The sequence below is a fragment of the Anomaloglossus baeobatrachus genome, chromosome 2 (assembly GCF_048569485.1).
Source record: "Anomaloglossus baeobatrachus isolate aAnoBae1 chromosome 2, aAnoBae1.hap1, whole genome shotgun sequence".
In the NCBI taxonomy this organism is placed as follows: domain Eukaryota; kingdom Metazoa; phylum Chordata; class Amphibia; order Anura; family Aromobatidae; genus Anomaloglossus; species Anomaloglossus baeobatrachus.
In genome coordinates, this window is record NC_134354.1 from 498,232,562 (window position 1) to 498,255,246 (window position 22,685).

Sequence of the window (22,685 nt, forward strand, 5' to 3'; positions counted from 1 at the left end):
GCTGAAAACTGCTGTTCACAAACACTCTCAGTCCAACCTCACTCAGCTTGAGCTGTTTGCAAAGGAAGAATGGGCAAGAATTTCAGTCTCTCGATGTGCAAAACTGATAGAGACATACCCCAAGCGACTTGCAGCTGTAATTGCAGAAAAAGGTGGTGCTGCAAAGTTTAAACCTAAATGGGACGAATAATATTGCACGTCCCAATTTTCAGTTTATTTTTTTATAAAAGTTTAAAATAACCAATACATTTCGTTCAACTTCACAATTGTGTCCCACTTGTTGATTCTTCACCATAAAATTTAAATTTTTTATCTTTGTTTGAAGCCTGAAATGTGGGAAATTAGGTGACTTAAAGGGGTTGTGCCACGAACAGAGTACATTTTAATCAATCGATCTTAAAAAAATTATTAGCACCAAAATTGGATGTGTTTTTAAAAGAGTGTTTCTGTGCTGACATCTTATAAATAGTCCCTAGGCTGGGAATTCAGAAGCACAATCAAATGGACATTCTTTTTTAATCCGTAGTAACTTCTGATTTCAGGCTACCGATTTTCGTGGTGTGAAATATTTTTTAAGCAGGTGTTTGAAAATAATTGTCAGCAGCACATCTTCCTGCGTAAAATATACTTATGTTGGCGAGAACAATGACAGTGTACTGATCATTCTGTGTGTATGGGGAGTGCAGTCCGCCTGTCTATAAAAGCTATAAAGCAACTTCCTTGTATGCAGCCAATCATTGGATGTTTATTGGCCACTGTTGGTCAGTGTATTCGAGACCTTGGCTAACAAAAATGAACCCAAAAATTTAACTAGGCAAAGAAAATGGGGAAGTTTGTTACACACTCACCACAGATGTGGTGCTTATCCATAAAGGTTATCTGCTAATTTCTTTGTAGCGATACTTTGTGAATGCAGCTGACTATATTGTGCTTGCAGTGCCTTCAGTGTACAGGTGTGTCTATCTCCAAGTCATCGCTATTGTTTAAGGAACATAACTAGAAAAAATGAATAGGTAGAGCATGGAAAACAAACCAGGAGAATTGGAGCTGCTAACACAGGAAGAGAGATATGTCATAGACCTCACTGAAACGTGGTGGGATGATACACATGATTGGAATACAAGCCTTGCAGGATACAACTTATTTAGAAGAAGCAGGCTTAACAAGAGGCAAAGAGGTGTTGCGTTGTATGTTAGGAAAGCCTATATCTCCACTCAAATTCAAGCCTCAAATAATGGTAGCTCTTAGAAACTGTTTGAGTGAGAATACAGAACAGAAAGGACACCAATGTAGGTGTTTACTATAGACTACCTGAAAAGACTGAAGATATGGATGAACTCCTTTTTATATCTAATGTCTTTATTCTCAAAAAAGTACAACATGGTGGATGTAAAGGTGACTGGAATTTAGGAGGCATCTTGCTACCCTCAAATTTTGGATTTCAAGAGTAGAAAGACCTGTGAGGACTCAGACTTGAAGGTTGTACTTCAGAAAGGCAGATTTTAATGAACTCAGAAAGAGGGTAGGGATGGTGGATGTTCTAAAAAATAGAAATGTCCAAGAAGGATGGGAGATTTTTCTAAATTAACTTCTCACTGCACAATCCGTAACAATCCCCAAAAGAAGGAAGAATTGGAAACCTTTTAAGGAGACCAAGATGGATGAACAAAGAATTTAACCCCTTCACGACCGCGGGCAGTAAAATTACGTCCTATTTTAACGTGACTTAACAACCAGGGACGTAATTTTACGGCCTAAACTTAATTTGATTGCCGTGGCCATAGCAACGGCTTTCAAATGATGTCTCCTGCTGTTTCTTACAGCAGGGGACCTTTGCTTGACCCCAGGGGGGGGTGACATCGCCAACCCCCATCGACGATCGATGTGATTGGCTGTTCAAATCTGAACCGCCAACCACATCGTTCGCACTGATTTCGGCAAAAAATAATGCCCGAATTAGTGCGATACTGTGAGATCCGGCTAGGAGATGCTGTAGCAGCTGCAGCATATCATAGGTGGACCTCAAACGTGTCGCCCCCAGCCCCTGCAGCACTGATTGGAGCGATCGTGCTATGACGCGCAATCGCTCCAATCAGTGTGCAGTGGGGCAGTCTGATCTGGAGGTGGCCGCCCTCCCCAGGCCTGTGCTGGTCTGGGGACCCTCCCCCAGCATGTCTGCAGCGTGCACTGGCTGGTACTTGTGGTACCACGCCACCGCTGCTGCTGCCGCCGCTGATGTTACCGTTTCTGCTTCTGCTCCAATGGTAAGTATTCCGCCCCCCTTGCAGCCCGTGCGCGCTCCCGTGATGGCCCGGGCGCGCTCCGTGATGGCCCCTGCCCGTGCCCCCCCTGATCTGCCCCCTCACGCCCCAATATGCCCCCAGACATCCCGATCTGCTCCCCACGCGATCTGCCTCCTGTGATCTCTATTCTGCTTCCTTCCTTCTGCCTCTGCTCTCACCCCCCCCCTCTGCTCCCTCCCCCTGCTCCCCCCCCCCCGACGTCCCCTACCTGCCTTCATCGGGTCATCCGAGGTTTTCACTGCCCGATCACATCTGCCTCCATCGCTGGGTCCTTCTGCTGATCTGTCCAACGTCCTGCCTGCTGCTCGTGTAAAGCTGTCCATTTGGCTGCCTTCTGTTCATCCTGTCCTCCTGCAGTTCTTCTGGTCAGTGATCCTCCTGCTAATCCTCTGGGTACTGTGAGTATAACTTTTTTTTTTTTTCTTGTATCCCCTGTCCATTTTTACACCTCACCTGTCCATGTGTCCTGCCAAGCGCTGATCAGGGATGCAGATAACGGATATGCATCCGTGGTCAGTTTTCGGCGGGAGTTTTTTTTTTTTTCCCGTATCCCCGACGCTTTTTGTATCGCATCTGCCCATGCATCCCGCCAAACGCTGATCAGGGATGCACATAACGTATCTGCATCCGTGCTCAATTTTTGGTGTGACTTTTTTTCCGTATCCCCAACGGTTTTTGTTTTCCCCTCACCCATGACAGCACCACGTGAGAGAGGGATCCGCCCTGCGAGGACAGGAAACTTTTCTGAATAAAAGGGCGGTACTTCTCCCCTTCGTCAGTTGGTTTCCTGTCCTTGATGGGGGACCCCCGTTCTGAAAACCGGCAGTGAAGAGAGGAAGAAATCGCCTACTTACCCAGCCCCGTCCGGTGTCTGGAAGAGCAGGGTGGGTCCTGTAGCACCGTTCTAAAGGGCTGGAAGCGCCGTCCACCTGCCCCTGAGGGGTCCTGGTGTCCGTGCGGGGGCGTGCGGCAGGAGCCGTCTGTGGGATCCCGGTCCGCCGCTCATTCCTCCCCGCCCTGCGCTCAATGCTGCCTCTGACTTCCGGGTGCACGACCGCGCGGCTGCGCGTCGGGCATGCTGGGAGCTGGAGGCGGGGCTTGGTGTAACGTCACCGGCCAAGATGGCAGCGCACATGCAACGCTGCGGGGCATGCGGCCTGCCATTCGGGGCTGCGGGTGCTCCTGTCTAGGCACCGTGGGGAGCGTGGGGGCAGGGTGGAGGAGCCTTACCTGGGACCGGAAGGCAGAGGATTCTGGTTAAAGCGGCTCTTCTGGCACTGTCAAGTGCTGGTGCCTAGGCTCTGCAATGGACACGGATGAGCAGCAGCACTCTCCCGTGCAGCGTCAGCAGGGCAGGAAAACAGATGACCGGAGTGATACTGGTCGGACGGGCCGTGGCAGCCATGACAGCAGATCCTCTCGTGACTCTGCAGCTCCTGTGAGGCCTGTGGATGTTCCGAAACAGCCTTGAAAACCGGTACCCTTGATTCCTATGGTGGTGAGTGGATCTTCGTGAATGTCTCCTTACTCATGGTTCCCTTGGGGTTTTTTTCTCCCCTGCTTTTGTCTACCCTTCTTAGGCCCCTAAAAAATCAATGTCCAAAAAGAAACATAAGGAGTTCCCCCTATGCAGGGAACCCCTCTCGGAAGAGTGGCAAAAGAAGTTGTTTCAGGCGTGTATTCGTCGCACTATTGCGGAGGAATCTCCGGGACTCTCGGCGGACGTCCATTCAGCTATCCGCTCAGAAGTTCAGGATTCCATGAAGGCCTTCTTAAAGAGAAAAAAATCAAAACAAATTTGTAGGGCCGCTACCTGGTCCTCAGTCTACTTTTATCCGGCACTATCGGTTGGACCTATCCTCCTCGGCTGCTCTTTCGTTTGGTAGACGGGTGCTTGAGGCAGTGGTCCCTCCCTAAATAGGTTTCTCTGGAAATCTCTCACGTGGTGCAGTCATGGGTGAGGGGAAAACACCATGGTTACTTACCGGTAGCCGGTTTTTCCAGAACCCATGACAGCACCCTTATATTCCCTCCCTTTTTCATCCTTGGTGTACACTTTTCGGTTTGTTTGTGTGTGTGTTTAGTGGTGATGGAGTAAGTTCTAACGTTTGTTGGAGGTCCTCTCGTTCTCGGTAATCAACTGACGAAGGGGAGAAGTACCGCCCTTTTATTCAGAATGGTTTCCTGTCCTCGCTGGGCGGATCCCTCTCTCACGTGGTGCTGTCATGGGTTCTGGAAAAACCGGCTACCGGTAAGTAACCGTGGTGTATCTCATCCGACCGTGCGTCCTGCAGCAGCCGATCAGTGCACCGCGTCTGTGCGTTTGAAAAGTCAAATGGCGTTCCTTCTCTTCTGAGCCCCGCCATGCGCCCAAACAATTACTTTCCAACTGCATCCGTGGTCAGTTTTCGGCAGGACTTTTTTTTTTTTCCCGTATCTCAGACGCTTTTTGTATCGCATCTGTCCGTGCGTCCCGCCAAGCGCTGATCAGGGATGCACATAACTGATCGGCATCCCTGCTCAATTTTTGGCGTGACTTTTTTCCGTATTTGCAACGCTTTTTGTATCGCATCCGTCCGTGCGTCCCGCTGAGCGCTGATCAGGGATGCACATAACGTATCTGCATCCGTGCTCAATTTTTGGCGTGACTTTTTTTCCGTATCCCAAACGTTTTTCGTATCTCATCCGACCGTGCGTCCTGCAGCGGCCGATCAGTGCACCGTGTCTGTGCGTTTGAAAAGTCAAATGGCGTTCCTTCTCTTCTTAGCCCCGCCATGCGCCCAAACAGTTACTTTCCACCACATATGAGGTATCGTCGTACTCAGGAGAAATTGCACAATACGTTTTATGGTGAATTTTTTTCCTGATACCCTTGTGAAAAAAAAAAAAGCTACCTGGTTCAAGTAAGTTTTGTGGTGAAAAAAAAAAATTGTATTCATGGCTCAACATTATCAACTTCTGTGGAGCTCTTGGGGCTCACTAAACATCTAGATAAATTCCTTGAGGGGGTCTAGTTTCCAAAATGGGGTCATTTGTCGGGGAGCTCCATTGTTTAGGCACCTCAGGGGGACTCCAAATGCAACATTACGTCAGCTAATGATACCAACCAATTTTGCTGTCAAATGGCGCTCCTTCTCTTCTGAGCCCTGCCATGCGCCCAAACAATTACTTTCCACCACATATGAGGTATCAGCGTACTCAGGAAAAATTGCACAATGTGTTTTATGGTGCAGTTTTTCCTGATACCGTTGTAAAAAAAAAAATCTACCTGGTTGATGCAAAAGTTTTGTGGTTAAAAAAAAAAATAATAATTTTTACGGTTCAACGTTATCAACTTCTGGGGAGCCCCTGGGTGTACAAGGGGCTCACCAAACATCTAGATAAATTCCTTGAGGGGTCTAGTTCAAAAATGGGGTAATTTGTGGGGGAGCTCCACTGTTTAGGCACCATAGGGGGTCTCCAAACGTGACATGGCATCCGCTAATGATTCCAACCAATTTTGCTGTCACATGGCGTTCCTTCTCTTCTGAGCCCCGCCGTGCGCCCAAACAATTACTTTCCACTCCATATGAGGTATCGTCGTACTCAGGAGAAATTGCACAATACGTTTTATGGTGAATTTTTTTCCTGATACCCTTGTGAAAAAAAAAGCTACCTGGTTCAAGTAAGTTTTGTGGTGAAAAAAAAAAAATTGTATTCATGGCTCAACATTATCAACTTCTGTGGAGCCCTTGGGGCTCGCTAAACATCTAGATAAATTCCTTGAGGGGGTCTAGTTTCCAAAATGGGGTCATTTGTGGGGGAGCTCCATTGTTTAGGCACCTTAGGGGGTCTCCAAATGCAACATTACGTCAGCTAATGATGCCAACCAATTTTGCTGTCAAATGGCGCTCCTTCTCTTCTGAGCCCCGCCATGCACCCAAACAATTACTTTCCACCACATATGAGGTATCGTCGTACTCAGGAAAAAATGCACTAGAAATTTCATGGTGAATTTTTTCCTGATACCCTTGTGAAAAAAAAGCTACCTAGTTGAAGCAACAGTTTTGTGGTAAAAAAACTTTTTTTTCTTTTCACGGCTCAAAGTTATAAACTTCTGTGAAGCCCCCAGGTGTTCAAAGTGCTCACCAAACATCTAGAAAAATTATTTGAGAGCTCTAGTTTCCAAAATGGGGTCACTTGTGGGGGAGCTCCATTGTTTAGGCACCTCAGGGGGTCTTCAAACCTGACATGGCGTCCGCTAAGGAGTGCAGCTAATTTTGCACTCAAAAATTCAAATGGCGCTCTTTCCCTTTCGACCTCTGCCGTGCGCCCAAACAATTGATTTTTACCACATATGGGGTATCAGCGTACTCGGGAGAAAATGCACAATAAATTGTATGGTGCAATTTCTCTTTTCTCCCTTGTGAAAATGAAAATTTTATGGCTAAACTAACATTTTTGTGTTAAGTAAAATTTTCATTTTTTCCTTTCACATTGCTTTGGTTCCTGTGAAGCACCTAAAGGGATAATAAACTTCTTGGATGTGGTTTTGAGCAGTGTGAGGGGTGCAGTTTTTAGAATGGGGTCACTTTTGGGTATTTTCTGTCACCTAGGCCTCTCAAAGTCACTTCAAATGTGATATGGTCCCTAAAAAAATTATTTTGTAAATTTTGTTGGAAAAATGAGAAATCGCGGATGAACTTTGACCCCTTCTAACTTCCTAACGAAAAAAAATTTTGTTTCAAAAATTGCGCTGGTGTAAAGTAGACAAGTGGGAAATTTTATTTAGTAACTATTTTGTGTGACATATCTCTCAGATTTATGGCCATAAATTTTCAAAGTTTGAAAATTGCGACATTTTCAAAATTTTCGCAAAATTTCCTAAATATTCACAAATAAACGCAAAAAAAATCGGCCTAAATTTACCACTGACATGAAGTGCAATATGCCACGAGAAAACAGTCTTAGAATCGCCAGGATCCGTTGAAGCGTTCCAGAGTTATAACCTGTCAAAGTGACACTGGTCAGAATTGCAAAAAATGTCCCGATCATTGGGGTGTTTTAGTGGCCGGGGGTGAAGGGGTTAAACACTTGCTGAAAAGGAAAAAATAAATGTATATCAAATGGAAAGAGGGGGCAAATCTAAAGAAGATAATGCTATCTGCAGGGACTGAAGGGCCAGTGTTAGGGTGCCTTCACACTTTAGCGATGCAGCAGCGATCCGACCAGCGATCTGACCTGGTCAGGATCGCTGCTGCATCGCTACATGGTCGCTGGTGAGCTGTCAAACAGGCGGATCTCACCAGCGACCAGTGACCAGCCCCCAGCCAGCAGCGACGTGCAAGCGACGCTGCGCTTGCACGGAGCCGGCGTCTGGAAGCTGCGGACACTGGTGACTAAGGTAAACATCGGGTATGGTTACCTGATGTTTACATTAGTTACCAGCGCACACCACTTAGCTTTGCTCTCCTAGCTACAGTACACATCGGGTTAATTAACCCGATGTGTAATGCAGCTACATGTGCAGAGAGCAGGGAGCCGCGCACACTGTTTAGCGCTGGCTCCTTGCTCTCCTAGCTACAGTACACATCGGGTTAATTAACCCGATGTGTAATGCAGCTACATGTGCAGAGAGCCGGAGCCGGCAGCACAGGCAGCGTGAGAGCTGCGGAGGCTGGTAACTAAGGTAAATATCGGGTAACCACCTTGGTTACCCGATGTTTATCTTGGATACAGCTTACCGCAGCTGCCAGACGCCGGCTCCTGCTCCCCTGCTCGCTTCATTTGTCGCTCTCTCGCTGTCACACACAGCCAGCTGTGTGTCACAGTGGGAGGGCGCCTTTGAAGAAAACGAACCAGGGCTGTGTGTAACGAGCAGCGATCTCGCAGCAGGGGCCAGATCGCTGCTCAGTGTCACACACAGCGAGATCGCTAATGAGGTCACTGCTGCGTCACAAAAAGCGTGACTCAGCAGCGATCTCGGCAGCGAGCTCGCTGTGTGTGAAACACCCCTTAATAGAAACACCCCTTAATAGAGCTAAAGAAAGTAATGAAGTGAGGCTAGCAAGGGAGACCAAAAACAATAAGATAGGTTTTAGGGGGTTTGTGAAAAGCAAAATTAAAGTCAAAGATGCTATAGGATGATTTTTACAAGATGAAAAGGGTGAAGTGGTTAAAAAATGATGTTGAGAAGGCCAAACCTTTAAATTCATATTTTGCACTCGTGTTCTCTAAGAAAGCAAATGTAACTGTACTATCTATAAACAGATAGATGGTGATAGCTAATATAAATTCATTTAAATCTCCTGGTCCAGATAAATTGCATCCAAGGGTAGTGAAAGGGATAGCTGAGGAAATTACAGAACCACTAGCCAGAATCTTTGAAAATTCCTGGATTATAGGAGAAGTCCCAGAAAATTGGAGAAGGGAAAATGTTGTTCCTATCTTCAGAAAATTATTAAATAGCATGTATGTAAGAACTTAGATAAGAATACAGTAACCAGAACAAACATGGGTTTGTAGCAAACAAGTCATGCCAGACTAATCTAATTTTTTTCTATGATGTAATCAGACTGGGTGGATCAGGGAAATGCGGTAGATATATTATATCTTGACTTCAGCAAAGCATTTGATAAAGTGTCTCATACTTTCTGTATTGAAAAAATTACCAAGTATAGGATTGATAAGTCTACGGTTAGGTGGAGTCATAACTGGCTCATGAGGCATATATGAGGTTGTCAACTTAGTCAAGAGATCCACAGCTGGGTTGCGCATCATGGTCCATACTCAGCATAGATGAATGAATTCAGGCAAGATTGTCCAGGGCAGCGCATCCTGGAAAACTCTTGCAGCAGAAAAGTCTAGGAGATGGTAGTGAAGGTTTGATTTTTGAAGTAAGATACTTTTAGATTGTAAAACATGGTCAGGTGTTATACAGAGTCATAGTTATGCAGCACTGTGAAGAGCTGTGTTGGTGTGGCGAGAGTAAATTAAGCTCTAAAATAAATGGGCATTAAATTGGAAGGTACTGTATACTCCTTAAATGTAATTTCACATTTCATACATGTCTGCGCCTACTCTGAACTATCTGATGCCAAAGCCTTTCCTACCATATAAAGCTTCTGTATAAGATTACTTCTGAACTTGGTGTAGAGGTGATGGTGTACTACAAAGCGACACTTTGTGTAGTGTTTTAAAGTATTTTTATTAAAGGGTTTGCAAAATAAAGAGGGAAAGGGGGAAGCCAATGCATCAAGGAGAAAGTAGTTTACAAATTGTGATATCAAATGTATTTGTTTAACAAGAAATATAATGTGAGAATGGGTAAAAACAAGGGGAGGGAAGAAGGAATGAGGGCAAAGGGAGGAGGAAAGTGTTGCAATCTTATTGGGAAATAAGGGTTGGTGTGAGGGAAAGGGGGAGAGGGAGAACATCCAAGTAAAATTCTGCCTTAAAAACATGAAACCTAAACTTATATACAAGCAAGCTGTAAGTAACTTGAAATACCTAAGAAACATTGATAAATAATAGATGACCTTAAATTAAAATTTTATTTTGTTAGAAAAATTGATATTTTTAAGAAGTAAATAATCACAAGGCAGTGATCTAATGTGAGACTTTCTCGTCATCTGTCTCAGGAATTCCATTGTTTGAAAAATAATGGAAATCGGTTATTGATAATGGCATAATGTTTTTCGTAGTGTTTTGATGTGTAGTGTTTACCCTGAAAAGAACAATATTTGCCAAGTCCTTGCTTCGAGTATGACCGGATATGCTAAGCAAATGTCAATCCGCCATACAGCATTAACAGTACCAATGGTATATTCGGTATAAAGTGTTCTGATGGGAATTACTTTAGTTCTAAACAGGGGAAAGTATACTTTTACTTTTGTTGTGAACGGTGTCTGTGCTCTTGTTTTTTTGCCTACCATAGAAAATCTGTCCTAGCCTGGTGAGTAAAGGTTTTTGCTGGTAAATTCATCGGTCATGTCACAAGCACTTGAGGAGCAAATCATGCAATTTCCAGTTAAATAGAGAGTGTTGCATGTTCAGTATAACCAGCGTCTTGTTAGAAATGAATTTGCAATGGCTTTATGAATGAGTCGAGGTTTTTCGTATTTTTTTTTTTTGTTTTTGCTATGTTGTGCTTTAGTCGATACTCATGGACTGAATTTGTAGATATTTGCATAAACTGTAATTCCTTTACAAGATTGTTTTCAAGTAATTACGGTAACTTTCCATTGCCAAACAGAAGCTATCTGATCATATATCGGATAAAGTTACAGTTCAATCCTTAAAGCAGCCATTTTGAAGTTCTTGGCGGTTTCATGATGGCTTGTTAAAGGGAACCTGTCAGCAGAAATTTCCCCTAAAACCTAACAGATTCCCCCTCTGCAGCTCCTGGGCTGCATTCTAGAAAGGTCCCTGTTATTATTGTGCCCCCTTTCTGACAAAAAAAAAGAGTTTATAAAGAGGTACCTTTTTGGCTTCGGATTCTATAAATGTGACACGGGGGCGGGCAGCCTGATGGCCGTTATTCTGCCCCCTGGTCCTGTATGCCGCCCCCATCGCTGATTTCCATACTTTTGGACGCCGCCCACTGCTCCAGCCATCCCCGCGCATGCCCAGTGCCAGTCTCACGGGACTGAGCACTGTGACTGCTGGTGACGTGTGCGCAGACAAGTGATTATGGGCGGGACTGTGACTGTTATCAGCAAGTACCCGCCCATAATCTTGTGAGCGCGCAAACCTCTCCAGCGTCACACTGTGCTCAGTGTAGATGCTAGACTGTATGGGCTGCTTCCAGGAATGACGTCCCTTTGTCACGTGATAGTATTTTGAACACGCCCCTATCACGTGACAAAGGGACGTCATCCCTGGAAGCAGCCCATACAGTCTAGCACTACCCTGAGCACAGTGTGACGCTGGAGAGGTTTGCGCGCTCACGAGATTATGGGCGGGTACTTGCTGATAACAGTCACAGTCCCGCCCATAATCACTTGCCTGCGCACACGTCACCAGCAGTCACAGTGCTCAGTCCCGTGAGACTGGCACTGGGCATGCGCGGGGATGGCTGGAGCAGTGGGCGGCGTCCAAAAGTATGGAAATCCGCGATGGGGGCGGCATACAGGACCAGGGGGCAGAATAACGGCCATCAGGCTGCCCGCCCCCGTGTCAGATTTATAGAATCCGAAGCCAAAAAGGTACCTCTTTATAAACTTTTTTTTTTGTCAGAAAGGGGGCACAATAATAACAGGGACCTTTCTAGAATGCAGCCCAGGAGCTGCAGAGGGGGAATCTGTTAGGTTTTAGGGGAAATTTCTGCTGACAGGTTCCCTTTAAATTCTCCGTAAGGCCTCAATCAGACATTCGCATGGCATGTATGTGTTTCTACATTTTTTTTCACAGATACGACACATACCCATTCTAATCTATAGTGCTATTTACATGTCCGAGTTTTTACACATGTGTCTGTGCAAAACACACTTGGAGATATCCGTTTTTCCACAACACAGATGACAGGTGCTAATAGAAATTCTATATACGTGAAAAAAACATACAGCACACGCCAAAGGACCCGAACACTACTCTCTACTAGATAACTGGAAATGTGCATAGTTATTTATTTTAGCCCAGCATGGCTTTGTATTGTCACATTTATTTTCTCACTTACAAGGGCACAACATTCTCATCTGTCTGTTGCTGTTGGCCACAATTCTTTTATTTTGCCGCTTTATGCTTGAATGCCATTCACAGGATAGTGGAGCTGATCACAAAGCTAAACTATGGCCGTGTAAGCCAGTGCATTAGAAATGCACAGTTTGTACCCCATACTCTTTACTTTAATCTTTATTTTTTTTCATTGTATTTGCAGAAATCAGGAGCTCTCAGTGGAGTGCCAATATCAGGGGTAAGCTCATTATACATATATATTCTGTATAGAAATTTGCAAGGCTTTGTTCACATATCTAGTTGTCATCCATTTGTGACAGATCCAGTAAAAAAAAAAAAAGTGTTAGATTGATGCAAAAGGAAAACTATGTAAAGTAATATGAAAAAGTTTGGGCACCCCTATTAATGTTAACCTTTTTTCTTTATAACAATTTGGGTTTTTGCAACAGCTATTTCAGTTTCATATATTTAATAACTGATGGACTCAGTAATATTTGTGGATTGAAATGAGGTTTATTGTACTAACAGAAAATGTGCAATCTGCATTTAAACAAAATTTGACCAGTGCAAAAGTATGGGCACCTCAACATAAGTGACATTCATAATTTGTAGATCCTCCTTTTGCAAAAATAACAGCCTGTAGTCACTTCCTGTAGCTTTTAACGAGTTCCTGGATGAAGGTATATTTGACTATTCCTTTTTACAAAACAATTCCAGTTCAGTTAAGTTTGATGGTCGCCGAGCATGGACAGCACGCATCCCACAGATGTTCAATGATATTCAGGTCTGGGGACTGGGATTGCCATTCCAGAACATTGTAATTGTTCCTCTGCATGAATGCCTGAGTAGATTTGGAGCGGTGTTTTGGATCATTGTCTTGCTGAAATGTCTTTGTCGCTCCATTGGGAGACCCAGACAATTGGGTGTATAGGCTATGCCTCCGGAGGCCGCACAAAGTATTACACTAAAAGTGTAAAGCCCCTCCCCTTCTGCCTATACACCCCCCGTGCTCCCACGGGCTCCTCAGTTTTTTTGCTTTGTGCGAAGGAGGCAGACATGCACGCACAGCTCCACAGATTGGTCAGCAGCAGCTGCTGACTATGTCGGATGGAAGAAAAGTGGGCCCATATAGGGCCCCCAGCATGCTCCCTTCTCACCCCACTCTTGTCGGCGGTGTTGTTAAGGTTGAGGTATCCATTGCGGGTACGGAGGCTGGAGCCCACATGCTGTTTTTCCTTCCCCATCCCCCTTAGGGCTCTGGGTGAAGTGGGATCCTATCGGTCTCCAGGCACTGAGACCGTGCTTCATCCACAACTCCTGGGAGCCTGCTGGATAGGAGCCGGGTATCGTTCAGGGACATAGCCCTGCCTCTTGGAGGTACTCTGTGTCCCCGTGGGGACTGAGCACAGCAACACTCCAGCATTGCTGGGTGTGCTAGTGCACCGGGGACCGCGGCGCTGGCCGGGTTAAATGTGCCATTACACACTCAGCGTCGCTGAGTGTGTTTATGTAGGGGGACTACCGCGCTGACCGCCGCCGCCATGTTTAACACTGAGGCGCGGCTGGGACTTGTAGTGCGCCGGGGACTTCCGCGCGGCCGCGCTTTTACGGCGGCCGCGCTTATTACTCTAGTCCCCGGCTTTTGCGGCCTAGTCTTCTTCCTCCCGCCCACAGCCCTGACAAGCAGGGGAAGGGCGGGACGCTGTACAGACGAGCAGCAATGAGGGCTGGAGAATGCTTTGCATACTCCACCCCCCTCACTGTGCACTGTGGGGCACCAGTTCCCGCACTTTCTGGGTCACGCCCACGGCTCCCTCCTCTCCTCAGGACGCCGGCAGCCATTCCTGTCAGCTCCTCGGACGCTGCAGAGGGGGACAAATTCTGGGAGACCCAGGCAGGGATTCTGGTGGCTTCACAACCGCTTTAAGCGGGTGGTAAGCAGCACCTGTGGTGCTAGCCCCATTGTGCAGAAGTGTAATTATAAATTATATGTTTATGGTATATACTTTACACTGTATGGTGCACAGTTGATTCTGGCTATATACCCTATTGTGTTGCTCAGGGAAGACAATAGCATGGCGCTCACAAAAGGCAGGGGTGCCAAAACACAGGCTTACTATGCTGCCTGCGCCGCATGTACGACGCCGCTACCGGCAGGTTCCACTGACCCTCATTGTGTGCTCTGCTCGGCCCCTGCTGCACTTACTCAGCCGGAGCCTCTGCTAAGAGGGGCCCAGGGGGAGCCACCTGCTGACACTATCCAGGTGACAGGGACGGAGTTTGCAGTCTTTAAGGATAAACTCTCTGAAACTATGGCTAAGATACTAGAAGCCTTGCAGTCCAGACCGGTATCTCAGCACAGGGACACTGTTGAATCATTGTTCCCTGGCCCCCCTCATTTGGACCAACAATGTCCCCCCGGGGTATCTCATAGATCCCAGGCTGGGGGCTCTGACACGGACCCCAGCCCCAGACCGATTAAGCGAGCTCGCTTGGAAATTCCCTCGACATCATCATATTGTTCAGGGTCTCAGCGGGGGGATTCTCTGGTTGATGACGCGGAGACAGCTGATCAGGATTCTGATCCTGAGGCCGCTCTCAATCTAAATACTCCGGACGGGGACGCCAAAGTGAACGATCTTATTGCGTCCATCAATCAAATGTTGGATATTTCTCCCTCAGCTCCTCCGGTGGAGGAGTCAGCTTCTCAGCAGGAGAAATTCCGTTTCAGGTTTCCCAAGCGTACACCGAGTATGTTTCTGGACCACTCTGATTTCAGAGAGGCAGTCCAAATTCACCATGATTGTCCAGATAAGCGTTTTTCTAAGCACCTTAAGGATACCCGTTATCCCTTTCCCCCTGACGTGGTCAAAGGTTGGACTCAGTGTCCCAAGGTGGATCCTCCAATCTCCAGACCGGCGGCTAGATCCATACTTGCAGTGGAAGATGGGGCTTCACTCAAAGATGCCACTGACATGCAGATGGAGCTCTGGTTGAAATCCATCTATGAAGCTATCGGCGCTTCTTTTGCCCCAGCATTCGCAGCCGTATGGGCGCTACAAGCTATATCAGCAGGTCAAGCGCAAATTGACGCAGCCACACGCACTTCCGCGCCGCAGGTGGCGTCCATAACCGCTCAGACGTCGGCATTTGCGTCTTACGCTATTAATGCTGTCCTGGACTCTGCGAGCCGTACGGCGGTTGCATCCGCCAATTCGGTGGTACTCCGCAGGGCCTTGTGGCTACGGGAATGGAAGGCAGATTCTGCTTCCAAAAAGCGCTTAACCAGTTTGCCAATTTCTGGCGACCGATTGTTTGGCGAGCGTTTGGTTGAAATCATCAAACAATCCAAGGGAAAGGATATATCCTTACCCCAGCCCAAACCGAACATACCCCAACAGAGGAGGGGGCAGTCGAGGTTTCGGTCCTTTCGGGGCGCGGGCAGGTCCCAATTCTCCTCGTCCAAAAGGCCTCAGAAAGATCAAAGGAACTCTGATTCATGGCGGTCTAAGTCACGTCCTAAAAAGACCACCGGAGGTGCCGCTACCAAAGCGGCTTCCTCATGACTTTCGGCCTCCTCAATCCGCATCCTCGGTCGGTGGCAGGCTCTCCCGCTTTTGCGACACCTGGCTGGCACGGGTAAAAGACCGTTGGGTGAGAGACATTCTGTCTCACGGTTACAAGATAGAGTTCACCTCTCGTCCCCCGACTCGATTCTTCAGGTCATCCCCGCCTCCCGAGCGAGCCGTGGCTCTTCTGCAGGCGCTGAGCACTCTGAAGGCAGAAGGAGTGGTGGTCCCTGTTCCTCTTCAGCAACAGGGTCACGGTTTTTACTCCAACCTGTTTGTGGTCCCAAAAAAGGACGGGTCTTTCCGTCCTGTCCTGGACCTGAAACTGCTCAACAAACATGTAAAGACCAGGCGGTTCCGGATGGAATCCCTCCGCTCCGTCATCGCCTCAATGTCCAAAGGAGATTTCCTTGCATCGATCGATATCAAAGATGCTTATCTCCACGTACCGATTGCTCCAGAGCATCAGCGCTTCTTGCGCTTCGCCATAGGAGACGAACACCTGCAGTTCGTGGCACTGCCGTTCGGCCTGGCAACAGACCCACGGGTTTTCACCAAGGTTATGGCTACTGTAGTAGCGGTCCTCCACTCGCAGGGTCACTCGGTGATCCCTTACTTGGACGATCTGCTGATCAAGGCACCCTCTCAAGAGGCATGCCAACACAGCCTCGACGCTACTCTGGAGACTCTCCAGAGTTTCGGGTGGCTCATCAATTTTCCAAAGTCAAATCTGACACCGGCCCAATCGCTGACATATCTTGGCATGGAGTTTCATACCCTCTCAGCGATAGTGAAGCTTCCGCTGATCAAGCAGCGTTCACTACAGAAAGGGGTACAATCTCTCCTTCAAGGTCAGGCACACCCCTTGAGGCGCCTCATGCACTTCCTGGGGAAGATGGTGGCAGCAATGGAGGCAGTCCCTTTCGCGCAGTTTAACCTGCGTCCTCTTCAATGGGACATCCTACGCAAATGGGACAGGAAGCAGACGTCCCTCGACAGGAACGTCTCCCTCTCTCAGGCGACCAAAGCTTCCCTTCGGTGGTGGCTTCTTCCCACTTCATTATCGAAGGGGAAATCCTTCCTGCCCCCATCCTGGGAGGTGGTCACGACGGACGCGAGTCTGTCAGGGTGGGGAGCGGCTTTTCTCAACCACAGGGCTCAGGGTACGTGGACCCAGCAAGAGTCCTCACTTCAGATCAATGTTCTGGAAATACGGGCAGTGTACCTTGCCCTGAAAGCGTTTCAGCAGTGGCTGGAAGGCAAGCAGATCCGAATTCAGTCGGACAATTCCACAGCGGTGGCATACATCAACCACCAAGGCGGCACACGCAGTCGGCAAGCCTTCCAGGAAGTCCGGCGGATTTTGATGTGGGTGGAAGCCACGGCTTCCACCATCTCTGCAGTTCACATCCCAGGCGTGGAAAACTGGGAAGCAGATTATCTCAGTCGCCAGGGCATGGACGCAGGGGAATGGTCCCTTCACCCGGACGTGTTTCAGGAGATCTGTTGCCGCTGGGGGGTGCCGGACGTCGACCTCATGGCGTCCCGGCACAACAACAAGGTACCGACGTTCATGGCACGGTCTCAAGATCCCAGAGCTATGGCGGCAGACGCCTTAGTTCAGGATTGGTCGCAGTTTCAGCTCCCTTATGTGTTTCCTCCGCTGGCACTGTTGCCCAGAGTGTTACGCAAGATCAGGGCCGACTGCCGCCGCGTCATCCTCGTCGCTCCAGACTGGCCGAGGAGGTCGTGGTACCCGGATCTGTGGCATCTCACAGTCGGCCAACCGTGGGCACTACCAGACCGACCAGACTTGCTGTCTCAAGGGCCGTTTTTCCATCTGAATTCTGCGGCCCTCAACCTGACTGTGTGGCCATTGAGTCCTGGATCCTAGCGTCTTCAGGATTATCTCAAGAGGTCATTGCCACTATGAGACAGGCTAGGAAACCAACGTCCGCCAAGATCTACCACAGGACGTGGAAAATTTTCCTGTCGTGGTGCTCTGCTCAGGGTTTTTCTCCCTGGCCTTTTGCCTTGCCCACTTTTCTGTCCTTCCTTCAATCTGGACTGGAAAAGGGTTTGTCGCTCGGCTCCCTTAAGGGGCAAGTCTCAGCGCTCTCTGTGTTTTTTCCAGAAGCGCCTAGCCAGACTTCCACAGGTACGCACGTTCCTGCAGGGGGTTTGTCACATCGTTCCTCCTTACAAGCGGCCGTTAGAACCCTGGGATCTGAACAGGGTGCTGATGGTTCTTCAGAAACCACCATTCGAGCCAATGAGGGATATTTCTCTCTCACGCCTTTCGCAGAAAGTGGTTTTCCTAGTAGCAGTCACTTCTCTTCGGAGAGTGTCTGAGCTAGCAGCGTTGTCGTGCAAGGCCCCTTTCCTGGTGTTTCACCAGGACAAGGTGGTTCTGCGTCCGGTTCCGGAATTTCTCCCCAAGGTGGTATCCCCCTTTCATCTCAATCAGGACATCTCCTTACTCTTTTTGTCCTCATCCAGTTCACCAATGTGAAAAGGATTTGCACTTGTTAGATCTGGTGAGAGCACTCAGACTCTACTTTTCTCGTACGGCGCCCCTGCGCCGCTCGGATGCACTCTTTGTCCTTGTCGCTGGCCAGCGTAAAGGGTCACAGGCTTCCAAATCAACCCTGGCTCGGTGGATCAAGGAGCCAATTCTCGAAGCTTACCGTTCTGCTGGGCTTCCGGTTCCCTCAGGGCTGAAGGCCCACTCTACCAGAGCCGTGGGCGCGTCCTGGGCTTTGAGGCACCAGGCTACGGCTCAGCAGGTGTGTCAGGCGGCTACCTGGTCGAGCCTGCACACTTTCACGAAACACTATCAGGTGCATACCTATGCTTCGGCGGATGCCAGCCTAGGTAGAAGAGTCCTTCAGGCGGCGGTTGCCCACCTGTAGGAAGGGGCCGTTTTACGGCTCTATTACGAGGTATTATTTTACCCACCCAGGGACTGCTTTTGGACGTCCCAATTGTCTGGGTCTCCCAATGGAGCGACAAAGAAGAAGGGAATTTTGTTTACTTACCGTAAATTCCTTTTCTTCTAGCTCCAATTGGGAGACCCAGCACCCGCCCCTGTTTTTTTGTGTACACATGTTGTTCATGTTGAATGGTTTCAGTTCTCCGATATTCCTTCGGATTGAATTTACTTTAAACCAGTTTATAATTTTTTTCCTCCTTCTTGCTTTTGCACCAAAACTGAGGAGCCCGTGGGAGCACGGGGGGTGTATAGGCAGAAGGGGAGGGGCTTTACACTTTTAGTGTAATACTTTGTGTGGCCTCCGGAGGCATAGCCTATACACCCAATTGTCTGGGTCTCCCAATTGGAGCTAGAAGAAAAGGAATTTACGGTAAGTAAACAAAATTCCCTTCATCCATCCCCTGCGTAACTTCAACTTCGTCACTGATTCTTGCACATTATTGTCAAGAATCTGCTGATACTGAGTTGAATCCATGCGACCCTCAACTTTAACAAGATTCCCGATGCCGGCATTGGCCACACAGCACCAAAGCATGATTGAACCTCCACCAAATTTTACTGTGGGTAGCAAGTGCTTTTCTTGGAATGCCGTGTTTTTTTTTGCCTCCATGCATAACTCCTTTTTGTATGACCAAACAACTCAATCTTTGTTTCATCAGTCCACAGGACCTTCTTGCAAAATGTAACTGGCTTGTCCAAATGTGCTTTTGCATACCTCAGGTGACTGTTTGTGGCGTGCTTGCAGAAACTGCTTCTTTCGCATCACTCTCCCATACAGCTTCTCCTTGTGCAATGTGCGCTGTATTGTTGACCGATGCACATTGACACTATCTGCAGCAAGCCGATGATGCAGGTCTTTAAAGGTGGTCTGTGGATTGTCCTTGACTGTTCTCACCATTCTTCTTCTCTGCCTTTCTGATATTTTTCTTGGCCTGCCACTTCTGGGCTTAACCAGAACTGTACCTGTGTTCTTCCATTTCCTTACTATGTTCCTCACAGTGGAAACTGACAGTTTGAATCTCTGAGAACTTTTTGTATCCTTCCCCTGAACAACTATGTTGAATAATCTTTGTTTTCAGATCATTAGTTGTTTTGAGGAGCCCATGATGCCACTCTTCATAGGAGATTCAAATAGGAGAACAACTTGCAAGTGGCCACCTTAAATACCTTTTCTCATGATTGGATACACCTGCCTATGAAGGTCAAAGCTCAATGAGGTTACAAAACCAATTTAGTGCTTTAGTAAGTCAGTAAAAAGTAGTTAGGAGTGTTCAAATCAAGAAATTGATAAGGGTGGCCATACTTTTGCACCGGTCAAATTTTGTTTAAATGCGGATTGCACATTTTCTGTTAGTACAATAAACCTCATTTCAATCCAGAAATATTACTCAGTTCATCAGTTATTAGATATATGAAACTGAATTAGCTGTTGCAAAAACCCAAATTGTTATAAAGAAAAAAGGTTAACATTAATAGGGGTGCCCAAACTTTGTCATATGACTGTATGATTTGTTTCCCACATACTTACAGGATATGTTTAAAAAAAAATAAATGATCAAGTTTCTATATGTATTTTGGGGGCTAAATAATAGTTTGCCAGAGTATCTCCATTTTTATTATCTCAAAACAGATCCACAAATGGAAAGAACTATTGGACATGTCGACATAGCCTTAGCTGTGATCTCACCTGTATATTCAGTTTTTTAAGACCTTTTGTACCAGTGATTGAACTTTGTGGTTCTTTGGAAATGGTTTGTGTTCCTTGAAAGTTGGTAAGACCTGGTAGGTGAAAAAAAACCCCCACTGCTAATATGCAGGTTAATAGCATTTGGACACTGCCTGGTGCCTGGACTTCAAACCTTGCTGCCGTGAAGAAAATAACTTTAATCCTCCTGGCAGTGACGTTTTGGGTCTGTCATTGGGGTGGCACCGGCACGGGTTGAAACTCTGCCAGGAAGAATAAAGTTATATTCTTCCCAGCAGCACGATTTTTAAGTGCAGATGCCGGGCAGCTTCCAAACTTTTTTTTTTTTTTTTTTTTTTTTTTTTTTTTTTTTAATCTGCAGACATACCCCATAACTGCAGGTTAATAATGTTTTTTGGGGGTTTTTTTCCGTGACAGGTTCCCTTTAACAGGAACCTATCAGATTATTCATTTAGGCAGCATGGATTGGGGACAGGTTCCTTAATTTCCGATAAGTATGTTTTATTCTGAAATTCTGCAACATAGTTTAAACAAGATCCATAAATGGGGGAGGTCAGGAGTCCTCCTCTTCACACTGCTCTGAGCTAGACTGACAGATGTCTCCCTATTTGAGAGATAAATTGTAGAGGTTCCCTAGGATAGATGGGGCTTTCCTTGGATGAGGGTTTGGTATTACTTATTCTATATAGTTCTATTTTTTTTGATTATGGAAGTTCTCAGACCAAACACGACTAGTTGTTACTTGAAGTACTTGATTTTTACATGTAGTATAGATGTCTTATGGAATTATATATTGTGCTGGTACCCAGGGCATAGTCAGGAAAGGACTTGGAAGCCTCATGCTAAAGAGGCATGAGCTGCAGACCATGGTATTTTCTGGATTTAGTGTGTTATACACGGTCATTTCCAATTCTAGTTATAAAAAAAAAAAATATATAAAACTGACTGGAATATTGAAACCATTACAAATGAACCTTTCATTTTACAGTGTTTGGGTGATCAGTCTGCTGCATTAGTTGGACAGATGTGTTTTCAAGATGGACAAGCAAAAAATACGTAAGTGATGGTTAGAACAGTAACGGTATTATATATTCATGAATACAATACATATTGTTGCTTCAATGCATAAATATATTATCTCACTGTGTCTAGCTGGTAATTGGCAAGAGCAGGCAAATGGTGAGGTAACTGAGCAACACTAAGAGCCACGTAACGGTGGGTGACACGGACCGAGATATGCTATTAATGACTCTTAGGCTATGTTTAGATCACATTTTAGCCACACGTCAGTAGCTCCGTCTGGGCTTACATCTGAAGCCCTGAAAAAAAGGCATTCAGGCATATCCACTGATGGGGATTTCATGCTCTGTTGACATTAATTCTTGGCATTAGCCTCCTATTTGAGGCTGGCACCAAAACGCAGTCTGCCATGATTTGGTGCCTGCTTCGAATAGGCAATAATACTGAAACTTATGTCCTTTTAGAGCACAATGTGTCTGCCGTAAAATCAATGGCCCTGTCTCTTGATACACTGGAATCCCAATTTTTCAGGTCTTTAGATGTAAGACCACTGAAGCCATTGACATGTGGCTAAAACGTGATGTGAACATAGTGGTTAAGAGTATCTGATTTTGATGACCGATTACTTGTAGTAGATTACTGAAACAATTAAAACCAGAAGACATCTTGGCCATTTTTTAAGAATTTTTATTAATTATGATGGTCTCTAATTCTGCAGTCAGTGGATCAGCTTTGGGAATATATCTAGAGTACTAGAGGTAAAATTCCCCATTATTACCAGCAGATGGCAGAGCTTGCCTACACAATTGTTATAGCATTGAAGGGTTGTCTCACTTCCTACATTTCAGACAGTAATTTAACATTTTATTGGAAGTTGACGTTTCAATACTTGTGTTGTTATAAGACATGTTATACATATTGCAAAAATGAAATCTAGCACGTTGAAAGGAAAATAATGGCTGAATCCCTGTGGAGACCTTCGATTTCCTTTTTATTTTTAGAATGCAAATTTGTAATAATATATGTAAAGTATCTGGATGTAGAGAAGAAATACCTGTGATTCAAGCTTACTGTGATAAAGTTAATGGGGTTTTATTGTTTATGGGAAAAAAGAATGTAATAGAAAGTTCAATTATACTTTGTACTTCAATTCTCCACCATCAAAATCTCTACTTGCTTATACCAACACTTATCACAGCTGTTTAACCCTTTCAGTTAACTCTTTAACCTAGCCTAGCCTAGGCCCAGAGGCCTAACAATATGGCCTGTGATCTTTGTACTATTTGGTTCTGCTTCTAGCATTGTACGGAGAGGTATGGCACTACATATGTATTGGTGTATTATATCAGTGTCCTCATCCTATAGTGGAACTTAAAAGTCCACAAACTTGATAATGTCACATCAATAGCAACTTGACCTATTAAATGATCATATTATTTAAC

The 22,685-nt window shown here is 46.3% G+C and overlaps 1 protein-coding gene across 3 annotated transcripts in view; it reads left to right on the forward strand.

The window, feature by feature from the left end:
- Nucleotides 1-22,685, forward strand: part of GK (glycerol kinase) — a 123,165-nt gene that overhangs the window by 52,498 nt on the left and 47,982 nt on the right. For 2 of the 3 annotated variants that reach the window (XM_075336493.1, XM_075336495.1), the window contains exons 9-11: nucleotides 10,219-10,236; nucleotides 12,160-12,195; nucleotides 21,212-21,279. In XM_075336493.1, coding sequence (XP_075192608.1) covers nucleotides 10,219-10,236; nucleotides 12,160-12,195; nucleotides 21,212-21,279 — 122 coding nt within the window. The remainder of the gene's footprint in view (nucleotides 1-10,218; nucleotides 10,237-12,159; nucleotides 12,196-21,211; nucleotides 21,280-22,685) is intronic. The other variant, XM_075336494.1, reaches the window with a different exon arrangement.